This window comes from Littorina saxatilis, linkage group LG12 (assembly GCF_037325665.1).
Source record: "Littorina saxatilis isolate snail1 linkage group LG12, US_GU_Lsax_2.0, whole genome shotgun sequence".
NCBI classification, from domain to species: domain Eukaryota; kingdom Metazoa; phylum Mollusca; class Gastropoda; order Littorinimorpha; family Littorinidae; genus Littorina; species Littorina saxatilis.
Genome location: NC_090256.1, coordinates 27,939,267 through 27,948,799, shown reverse-complemented (window position 1 = coordinate 27,948,799; position 9,533 = coordinate 27,939,267). Strand labels below are relative to the sequence as shown.

The window sequence follows — 9,533 nt, the reverse complement described above, 5'->3', positions numbered from 1 at the left end:
AGAGAACCCTGTCTATCAAGGGAAGTCATCCATCTTGATTTTTAATGTTTTCTCGAAAGAGTTGTCTTAACTGAAAGGGTATTTCCATTGTGGCTCCTTGTGATCAAATAGCAATGCTCATTTTAACTCGCTGAAATAGGGCACCAGCAATTAAACAAAATGTAGCGTTTTATAGGTGTGGTGAACGTATGATTACTGATTCTAAAAGACAATAATTAACTAATGTAAGACAATATTTATTAAGCCGCAATCTTTAGAGATACAGAAGTACTCAGATCTGATTGGTTGCTAACAATAGACATTATAGTTGTCTTGAGCATAGTAGCTGTCCTGAGCATAGTAGCTGTTCTGAACATATTTTCCAGGACAGGGCTATGTTTTAATATTAATCAACAAAATATTGTAGTCATGTGAATATTTAAAATCAACATTACTACATGTATTTGTAACTATCTACACATGTTAGGTTTGGCTGAAGTATTTCTAATATAGGATTAAAAAAGATATTCAAGAAAAGTATATGTGTGAACAACACCACAGCAGTTTGAGAAATTGCTTTGGGTCGGGGTTTGTGGTGTTTCCGAATGTGGCATACTTACCTGGCACGGGAGACACCTTGATCAACAAGGGGGTACTCCTGGGGCGAGGCCTGTCCATTGCACTACACGGGCGGGCTGACCCCTACGATCATCACAAATGTTGATGACTCGAGTGTGTAATTTCTTGGTGAGGGGGACTGCGTTCGCGCTATCCCCTGCAAGTGAAACAATGAAAATGAAAAGTCCACCCGCCCCACTCACAATTTATATGCTCATTAAACCAAGTCAAATAAAAAAAAATTAAATTGAAAAAGGATCTTTGATTTAAGGAAAAATCAGTATTTCCATCTGTAAAAAAATCAATAAAAATAAAAAGGGTACAATCTGTCCACTTGTTTGGGTTTATTGTTACATTCTGATATGATTGAGACCGTTTTGATAAGCCGGAGGTCTCAGACGGTCTAAGAAGTCAAGGAGTAGGCAGTACATGTTCAGGCGTGGGAAATGCATAAAGAGGAACAAAGGTCAAGGGAAAGCGTTGAAGAATGGATGGAGAAACACGCATAAAAGAAACAAGGAGCGAAGAGAACCCTGTCTATCAAGGGAAGTCATCCATCTTGATTTTTAATGTTTTCTCGAAAGAGTTGTCTTAACTGAAAGGGTATTTCCATTGTGGCTCCTTGTGATCAAATAGCAATGCTCATTTTAACTCGCTGAAATAGGGCACCAGCAATTAAACAAAATGTAGCGTTTTATAGGTGTGGTGAACGTATGATTACTGATTCTAAAAGACAATAATTAACTAATGTAAGACAATATTTATTAAGCCGCCTTCTTTAGAGATACACTGAGAAGTACTCAGATCTGATTGGTTGCTAACAATAGACATTATAGTTGTCTTGAGCATAGTTGCTGTCCTGAGCATAGTAGCTGTTCTGAACATATTTTCCAGGACAGGGCTATGTTTTAATATTAATCAACAAAATATTGTAGTCATGTGAATATTTAAAATCAACATTACTACATGTATTTGTAACTATCTACACATGTTAGGTTTGGCTGAAGTATTTCTAATATAGGATTAAAAAAGATATTCAAGAAAAGTATATGTGTGAACAACACCACAGCAGTTTGAGAAATTGCTTTGGGTCGGGGTTTGTGGTGTTTCCGAATGTGGCATACTTACCTGGCACGGGAGACACCTTGATCAACAAGGGGGTACTCCTGGGGCGAGGCCTGTCCATTGCACTACACGGGCGGGCTGACCCCTACGATCATCACAAATGTTGATGACTCGAGTGTGTAATTTCTTGGTGAGGGGGACTGCGTTCGCGCTATCCCCTGCAAGTGAAACAATGAAAATGAAAAGTCCACCCTCCCCACTCACAATTTATATGCTCATTAAACCAAGTCAAATACATTTTTTTTAATTGAAAAAGGATCTTAGATTTAAGGAAAAATCAGTATTTCCATCTGTAAAAAAATCAATAAAAATAAAAAGGGTACAATCTGTCCACTTGTTTGGGTTTATTGTTACATTCTGATATGATTGAGACCGTTTTGATAAGCCGGAGGTCTCAGACGGTCTAAGAAGTCAAGGAGTAGGCAGTACATGTTCAGGCGTGGGAAATGCATAAAGAGGAACAAAGGTCAAGGGAAAGCGTTGAAGAATGGATGGAGAAACACGCATAAAAGAAACAAGGAGCGAAGAGAACCCTGTCTATCAAGGGAAGTCATCCATCTTGATTTTTAATGTTTTCTCGAAAGAGTTGTCTTAACTGAAAGGGTATTTCCATTGTGGCTCCTTGTGATCAAATAGCAATGCTCATTTTAACTCGCTGAAATAGGGCACCAGCAATTAAACAAAATGTAGCGTTTTATAGGTGTGGTGAACGTATGATTACTGATTCTAAAAGACAATAATTAACTAATGTAAGACAATATTTATTAAGCCGCAATCTTTAGAGATACAGAAGTACTCAGATCTGATTGGTTGCTAACAATAGACATTATAGTTGTCTTGAGCATAGTAGCTGTCCTGAGCATAGTAGCATATTTTCCAGGACAGGGCTATGTTTTAATATTAATCAACAAAATATTGTAGTCATGTGAATATTTAAAATCAACATTACTACATGTATTTGTAACTATCTACACATGTTAGGTTTGGCTGAAGTATTTCTAATATAGGATTAAAAAAGATATTCAAGAAAAGTATATGTGTGAACAACACCACAGCAGTTTGAGAAATTGCTTTGGGTCGGGGTTTGTGGTGTTTCCGAATGTGACATACTTACCTGGCACGGGAGACACCTTGATCAACAAGGGGGTACTCCTGGGGCGAGGCCTGTCCATTGCACTACACGTGCGGGCTGACCCCTACGATCATCACAAATGTTGATGACTCGAGTGTGTAATTTCTTGGTGAGGGGGACTGCGTTCGCGCTATCCCCTGCAAGTGAAACAATGAAAATGAAAAGTCCACGAGAGATGAAAGTTTTACGCCCTCACGGCAAAGCCATTAGGGGCATGTTACACTGAAAAGTCCACCCGCCCCACTCACAATTTATATGCTCATTAAACCAAGTCAAATAAAAAAAAATTAAATTGAAAAAGGATCTTTGATTTAAGGAAAAATCAGTATTTCCATCTGTAAAAAAATCAATAAAAATAGAAAGGGTACAATCTGTCCACTTGTTTGGGTTTATTGTTACATTCTGATATGATTGAGACCGTTTTGATAAGCCGGAGGTCTCAGACGGTCTAAGAAGTCAAGGAGTAGGCAGTACATGTTCAGGCGTGGGAAATGCATAAAGAGGAACAAAGGTCAAGGGAAAGCGTTGAAGAATGGATGGAGAAACACGCATAAAAGAAACAAGGAGCGAAGAGAACCCTGTCTATCAAGGGAAGTCATCCATCTTGATTTTTAATGTTTTCTCGAAAGAGTTGTCTTAACTGAAAGGGTATTTCCATTGTGGCTCCTTGTGATCAAATAGCAATGCTCATTTTAACTCGCTGAAATAGGGCACCAGCAATTAAACAAAATGTAGCGTTTTATAGGTGTGGTGAACGTATGATTACTGATTCTAAAAGACAATAATTAACTAATGTAAGACAATATTTATTAAGCCGCAATCTTTAGAGATACAGAAGTACTCAGATCTGATTGGTTGCTAACAATAGACATTATAGTTGTCTTGAGCATAGTAGCTGTCCTGAGCATAGTAGCTGTTCTGAACATATTTTCCAGGACAGGGCTATGTTTTAATATTAATCAACAAAATATTGTAGTCATGTGAATATTTAAAATCAACATTACTACATGTATTTGTAACTATCTACACATGTTAGGTTTGGCTGAAGTATTTCTAATATAGGATTAAAAAAGATATTCAAGAAAAGTATATGTGTGAACAACACCACAGCAGTTTGAGAAATTGCTTTGGGTCGGGGTTTGTGGTGTTTCCGAATGTGACATACTTACCTGGCACGGGAGACACCTTGATCAACAAGGGGGTACTCCTGGGGCGAGGCCTGTCCATTGCACTACACGTGCGGGCTGACCCCTACGATCATCACAAATGTTGATGACTCGAGTGTGTAATTTCTTGGTGAGGGGGACTGCGTTCGCGCTATCCCCTGCAAGTGAAACAATGAAAATGAAAAGTCCACGATGAAAGTTTTACGCCCTCACGGCAAAGCCATTAGGGGCATGTTACACTGAAAAGTCCACCCTCCCCACTCACAATTTATATGCTCATTAAACCAAGTCAAATAAAAAAAAATTAAATTGAAAAAGGATCTTTGATTTAAGGAAAAATCAGTATTTCCATCTGTAAAAAAATCAATAAAAATAAAAAGGGTACAATCTGTCCACTTGTTTGGGTTTATTGTTACATTCTGATATGATTGAGACCGTTTTGATAAGCCGGAGGTCTCAGACGGTCTAAGAAGTCAAGGAGTAGGCAGTACATGTTCAGGCGTGGGAAATGCATAAAGAGGAACAAAGGTCAAGGGAAAGCGTTGAAGAATGGATGGAGAAACACGCATAAAAGAAACAAGGAGCGAAGAGAACCCTGTCTATCAAGGGAAGTCATCCATCTTGATTTTTAATGTTTTCTCGAAAGAGTTGTCTTAACTGAAAGGGTATTTCCATTGTGGCTCCTTGTGATCAAATAGCAATGCTCATTTTAACTCGCTGAAATAGGGCACCAGCAATTAAACAAAATGTAGCGTTTTATAGGTGTGGTGAACGTATGATTACTGATTCTAAAAGACAATAATTAACTAATGTAAGACAATATTTATTAAGCCGCAATCTTTAGAGATACAGAAGTACTCAGATCTGATTGGTTGCTAACAATAGACATTATAGTTGTCTTGAGCATAGTAGCTGTCCTGAGCATAGTAGCTGTTCTGAACATATTTTCCAGGACAGGGCTATGTTTTAATATTAATCAACAAAATATTGTAGTCATGTGAATATTTAAAATCAACATTACTACATGTATTTGTAACTATCTACACATGTTAGGTTTGGCTGAAGTATTTCTAATATAGGATTAAAAAAGATATTCAAGAAAAGTATATGTGTGAACAACACCACAGCAGTTTGAGAAATTGCTTTGGGTCGGGGTTTGTGGTGTTTCCGGATGTGGCATACTTACCTGGCACGGGAGACACCTTGATCAACAAGGGGGTACTCCTGGGGCGAGGCCTGTCCATTGCACTACACGGGCGGGCTGACCCCTACGATCATCACAAATGTTGATGACTCGAGTGTGTAATTTCTTGGTGAGGGGGACTGCGTTCGCGCTATCCCCTGCAAGTGAAACAATGAAAATGAAAAGTTCACCCTCCCCACTCACAATTTATATGCTCATTAAACCAAGTCAAATACATTTTTTTTAATTGAAAAAGGATCTTAGATTTAAGGAAAAATCAGTATTTCCATCTGTAAAAAAATCAATAAAAATAAAAAGGGTACAATCTGTCCACTTGTTTGGGTTTATTGTTACATTCTGATATGATTGAGACCGTTTTGATAAGCCGGAGGTCTCAGACGGTCTAAGAAGTCAAGGAGTAGGCAGTACATGTTCAGGCGTGGGAAATGCATAAAGAGGAACAAAAAGGTCAAGGGAAAGCGTTGAAGAATGGATGGAGAAACACGCATAAAAGAAACAAGGAGCGAAGAGAACCCTGTCTATCAAGGGAAGTCATCCATCTTGATTTTTAATGTTTTCTCGAAAGAGTTGTCTTAACTGAAAGGGTATTTCCATTGTGGCTCCTTGTGATCAAATAGCAATGCTCATTTTAACTCGCTGAAATAGGGCACCAGCAATTAAACAAAATGTAGCGTTTTATAGGTGTGGTGAACGTATGATTACTGATTCTAAAAGACAATAATTAACTAATGTAAGACAATATTTATTAAGCCGCAATCATTAGAGATACAGAAGTACTCAGATCTGATTGGTTGCTAACAATAGACATTATAGTTGTCTTGAGCATAGTAGCTGTCCTGAGCATAGTAGCTGTTCTGAACATATTTTCCAGGACAGGGCTATGTTTTAATATTAATCAACAAAATATTGTAGTCATGTGAATATTTAAAATCAACATTACTACATGTATTTGTAACTATCTACACATGTTAGGTTTGGCTGAAGTATTTCTAATATAGGATTAAAAAAGATATTCAAGAAAAGTATATGTGTGAACAACACCACAGCAGTTTGAGAAATTGCTTTGGGTCGGGGTTTGTGGTGTTTCCGGATGTGGCATACTTACCTGGCACGGGAGACACCTTGATCAACAAGGGGGTACTCCTGGGGCGAGGCCTGTCCATTGCACTACACGGGCGGGCTGACCCCTACGATCATCACAAATGTTGATGACTCGAGTGTGTAATTTCTTGGTGAGGGGGACTGCGTTCGCGCTATCCCCTGCAAGTGAAACAATGAAAATGAAAAGTCCACGAGAGATGAAAGTTTTACGCCCTCACGGCAAAGCCATTAGGGGCATGTTACACTGAAAAGTCCACCCTCCCCACTCACAATTTATATGCTCATTAAACCAAGTCAAATAAAAAAAAAATTAAATTGAAAAAGGATCTTTGATTTAAGGAAAAATCAGTATTTCCATCTGTAAAAAAATCAATAAAAATAAAAAGGGTACAATCTGTCCACTTGTTTGGGTTTATTGTTACATTCTGATATGATTGAGACCGTTTTGATAAGCCGGAGGTCTCAGACGGTCAAAGAAGTCAAGGAGTAGGCAGTACATGTTCAGGCGTGGGAAATGCATAAAGAGGAACAAAGGTCAAGGGAAAGCGTTGAAGAATGGATGGAGAAACACGCATAAAAGAAACAAGGAGCGAAGAGAACCCTGTCTATCAAGGGAAGTCATCCATCTTGATTTTTAATGTTTTCTCGAAAGAGTTGTCTTAACTGAAAGGGTATTTCCATTGTGGCTCCTTGTGATCAAATAGCAATGCTCATTTTAACTCGCTGAAATAGGGCACCAGCAATTAAACAAAATGTAGCGTTTTATAGGTGTGGTGAACGTATGATTACTGATTCTAAAAGACAATAATTAACTAATGTAAGACAATATTTATTAAGCCGCAATCTTTAGAGATACAGAAGTACTCAGATCTGATTGGTTGCTAACAATAGACATTATAGTTGTCTTGAGCATAGTAGCTGTCCTGAGCATAGCAGCTGTTCTGAACATATTTTCCAGGACAGGGCTATGTTTTAATATTAATCAACAAAATATTGTAGTCATGTGAATATTTAAAATCAACATTACTACATGTATTTGTAACTATCTACACATGTTAGGTTTGGCTGAAGTATTTCTAATATAGGATTAAAAAAGATATTCAAGAAAAGTATATGTGTGAACAACACCACAGCAGTTTGAGAAATTGCTTTGGGTCGGGGTTTGTGGTGTTTCCGGATGTGGCATACTTACCTGGCACGGGAGACACCTTGATCAACAAGGGGGTACTCCTGGGGCGAGGCCTGTCCATTGCACTACACGGGCGGGCTGACCCCTACGATCATCACAAATGTTGATGACTCGAGTGTGTAATTTCTTGGTGAGGGGGACTGCGTTCGCGCTATCCCCTGCAAGTGAAACAATGAAAATGAAAAGTTCACCCTCCCCACTCACAATTTATATGCTCATTAAACCAAGTCAAATACATTTTTTTTAATTGAAAAAGGATCTTAGATTTAAGGAAAAATCAGTATTTCCATCTGTAAAAAATCAATAAAAATAAAAAGGGTACAATCTGTCCACTTGTTTGGGTTTATTGTTACATTCTGATATGATTGAGACCGTTTTGATAAGCCGGAGGTCTCAGACGGTCTAAGAAGTCAAGGAGTAGGCAGTACATGTTCAGGCGTGGGAAATGCATAAAGAGGAACAAATTAAGGTCAAGGGAAAGCGTTGAAGAATGGATGGAGAAACACGCATAAAAGAAACAAGGAGCGAAGAGAACCCTGTCTATCAAGGGAAGTCATCCATCTTGATTTTTAATGTTTTCTCGAAAGAGTTGTCTTAACTGAAAGGGTATTTCCATTGTGGCTCCTTGTGATCAAATAGCAATGCTCATTTTAACTCGCTGAAATAGGGCACCAGCAATTAAACAAAATGTAGCGTTTTATAGGTGTGGTGAACGTATGATTACTGATTCTAAAAGACAATAATTAACTAATGTAAGACAATATTTATTAAGCCGCAATCATTAGAGATACAGAAGTACTCAGATCTGATTGGTTGCTAACAATAGACATTATAGTTGTCTTGAGCATAGTAGCTGTCCTGAGCATAGTAGCTGTTCTGAACATATTTTCCAGGACAGGGCTATGTTTTAATATTAATCAACAAAATATTGTAGTCATGTGAATATTTAAAATCAACATTACTACATGTATTTGTAACTATCTACACATGTTAGGTTTGGCTGAAGTATTTCTAATATAGGATTAAAAAAGATAATCAAGAAAAGTATATGTGTGAACAACACCACAGCAGTTTGAGAAATTGCTTTGGGTCGGGGTTTGTGGTGTTTCCGGATGTGGCATACTTACCTGGCACGGGAGACACCTTGATCAACAAGGGGGTACTCCTGGGGCGAGGCCTGTCCATTGCACTACACGGGCGGGCTGACCCCTACGATCATCACAAATGTTGATGACTCGAGTGTGTAATTTCTTGGTGAGGGGGACTGCGTTCGCGCTATCCCCTGCAAGTGAAACAATGAAAATGAAAAGTCCACGAGAGATGAAAGTTTTACGCCCTCACGGCAAAGCCATTAGGGGCATGTTACACTGAAAAGTCCACCCTCCCCACTCACAATTTATATGCTCATTAAACCAAGTCAAATAAAAAAAAAATTAAATTGAAAAAGGATCTTTGATTTAAGGAAAAATCAGTATTTCCATCTGTAAAAAAATCAATAAAAATAAAAAGGGTACAATCTGTCCACTTGTTTGGGTTTATTGTTACATTCTGATATGATTGAGACCGTTTTGATAAGCCGGAGGTCTCAGACGGTCAAAGAAGTCAAGGAGTAGGCAGTACATGTTCAGGCGTGGGAAATGCATAAAGAGGAACAAAGGTCAAGGGAAAGCGTTGAAGAATGGATGGAGAAACACGCATAAAAGAAACAAGGAGCGAAGAGAACCCTGTCTATCAAGGGAAGTCATCCATCTTGATTTTTAATGTTTTCTCGAAAGAGTTGTCTTAACTGAAAGGGTATTTCCATTGTGGCTCCTTGTGATCAAATAGCAATGCTCATTTTAACTCGCTGAAATAGGGCACCAGCAATTAAACAAAATGTAGCGTTTTATAGGTGTGGTGAACGTATGATTACTGATTCTAAAAGACAATAATTAACTAATGTAAGACAATATTTATTAAGCCGCAATCTTTAGAGATACAGAAGTACTCAGATCTGATTGGTTGCTAACAATAGACATT

The 9,533-nt window shown here is 38.3% G+C and overlaps 1 protein-coding gene and 8 non-coding genes across 9 annotated transcripts in view; all 9 read left to right on the top strand.

Annotated features, from left to right (window-relative positions):
- LOC138983057 (uncharacterized) overlaps positions 1 to 38 on the top strand; it is a 13,586-nt gene extending 13,548 nt beyond the window's left edge. The window contains exon 6 of the mRNA XM_070356460.1: positions 3 to 38. Within this exon, the coding sequence (XP_070212561.1) occupies positions 3 to 38 (36 nt within the window). The remainder of the gene's footprint in view (positions 1 to 2) is intronic.
- A 553-nt stretch (positions 39 to 591) lies between these two features.
- LOC138983446 (U1 spliceosomal RNA) lies at positions 592 to 757 on the top strand. Its single transcript, XR_011461174.1, has one exon. It is a non-coding gene; the product is annotated as a U1 spliceosomal RNA (small nuclear RNA).
- Positions 758 to 1,717: 960 nt separating this feature from the next.
- Positions 1,718 to 1,883, top strand: LOC138983445 (U1 spliceosomal RNA). The gene has a single exon (XR_011461173.1). It is a non-coding gene; the product is annotated as a U1 spliceosomal RNA (small nuclear RNA).
- A 945-nt stretch (positions 1,884 to 2,828) lies between these two features.
- LOC138983392 (U1 spliceosomal RNA) lies at positions 2,829 to 2,994 on the top strand. Its single transcript, XR_011461129.1, has one exon. It is a non-coding gene; the product is annotated as a U1 spliceosomal RNA (small nuclear RNA).
- Positions 2,995 to 4,015: 1,021 nt separating this feature from the next.
- Positions 4,016 to 4,181, top strand: LOC138983391 (U1 spliceosomal RNA). The gene has a single exon (XR_011461128.1). It is a non-coding gene; the product is annotated as a U1 spliceosomal RNA (small nuclear RNA).
- Positions 4,182 to 5,198: 1,017 nt separating this feature from the next.
- On the top strand, positions 5,199 to 5,364 carry LOC138983444 (U1 spliceosomal RNA). Its single transcript, XR_011461172.1, has one exon. It is a non-coding gene; the product is annotated as a U1 spliceosomal RNA (small nuclear RNA).
- Positions 5,365 to 6,321: 957 nt separating this feature from the next.
- LOC138983443 (U1 spliceosomal RNA) lies at positions 6,322 to 6,487 on the top strand. The gene has a single exon (XR_011461171.1). It is a non-coding gene; the product is annotated as a U1 spliceosomal RNA (small nuclear RNA).
- Positions 6,488 to 7,509: 1,022 nt separating this feature from the next.
- On the top strand, positions 7,510 to 7,675 carry LOC138983441 (U1 spliceosomal RNA). The gene has a single exon (XR_011461169.1). It is a non-coding gene; the product is annotated as a U1 spliceosomal RNA (small nuclear RNA).
- Positions 7,676 to 8,633: 958 nt separating this feature from the next.
- Positions 8,634 to 8,799, top strand: LOC138983440 (U1 spliceosomal RNA). Its single transcript, XR_011461168.1, has one exon. It is a non-coding gene; the product is annotated as a U1 spliceosomal RNA (small nuclear RNA).
- Positions 8,800 to 9,533: the final 734 nt, after the last annotated feature.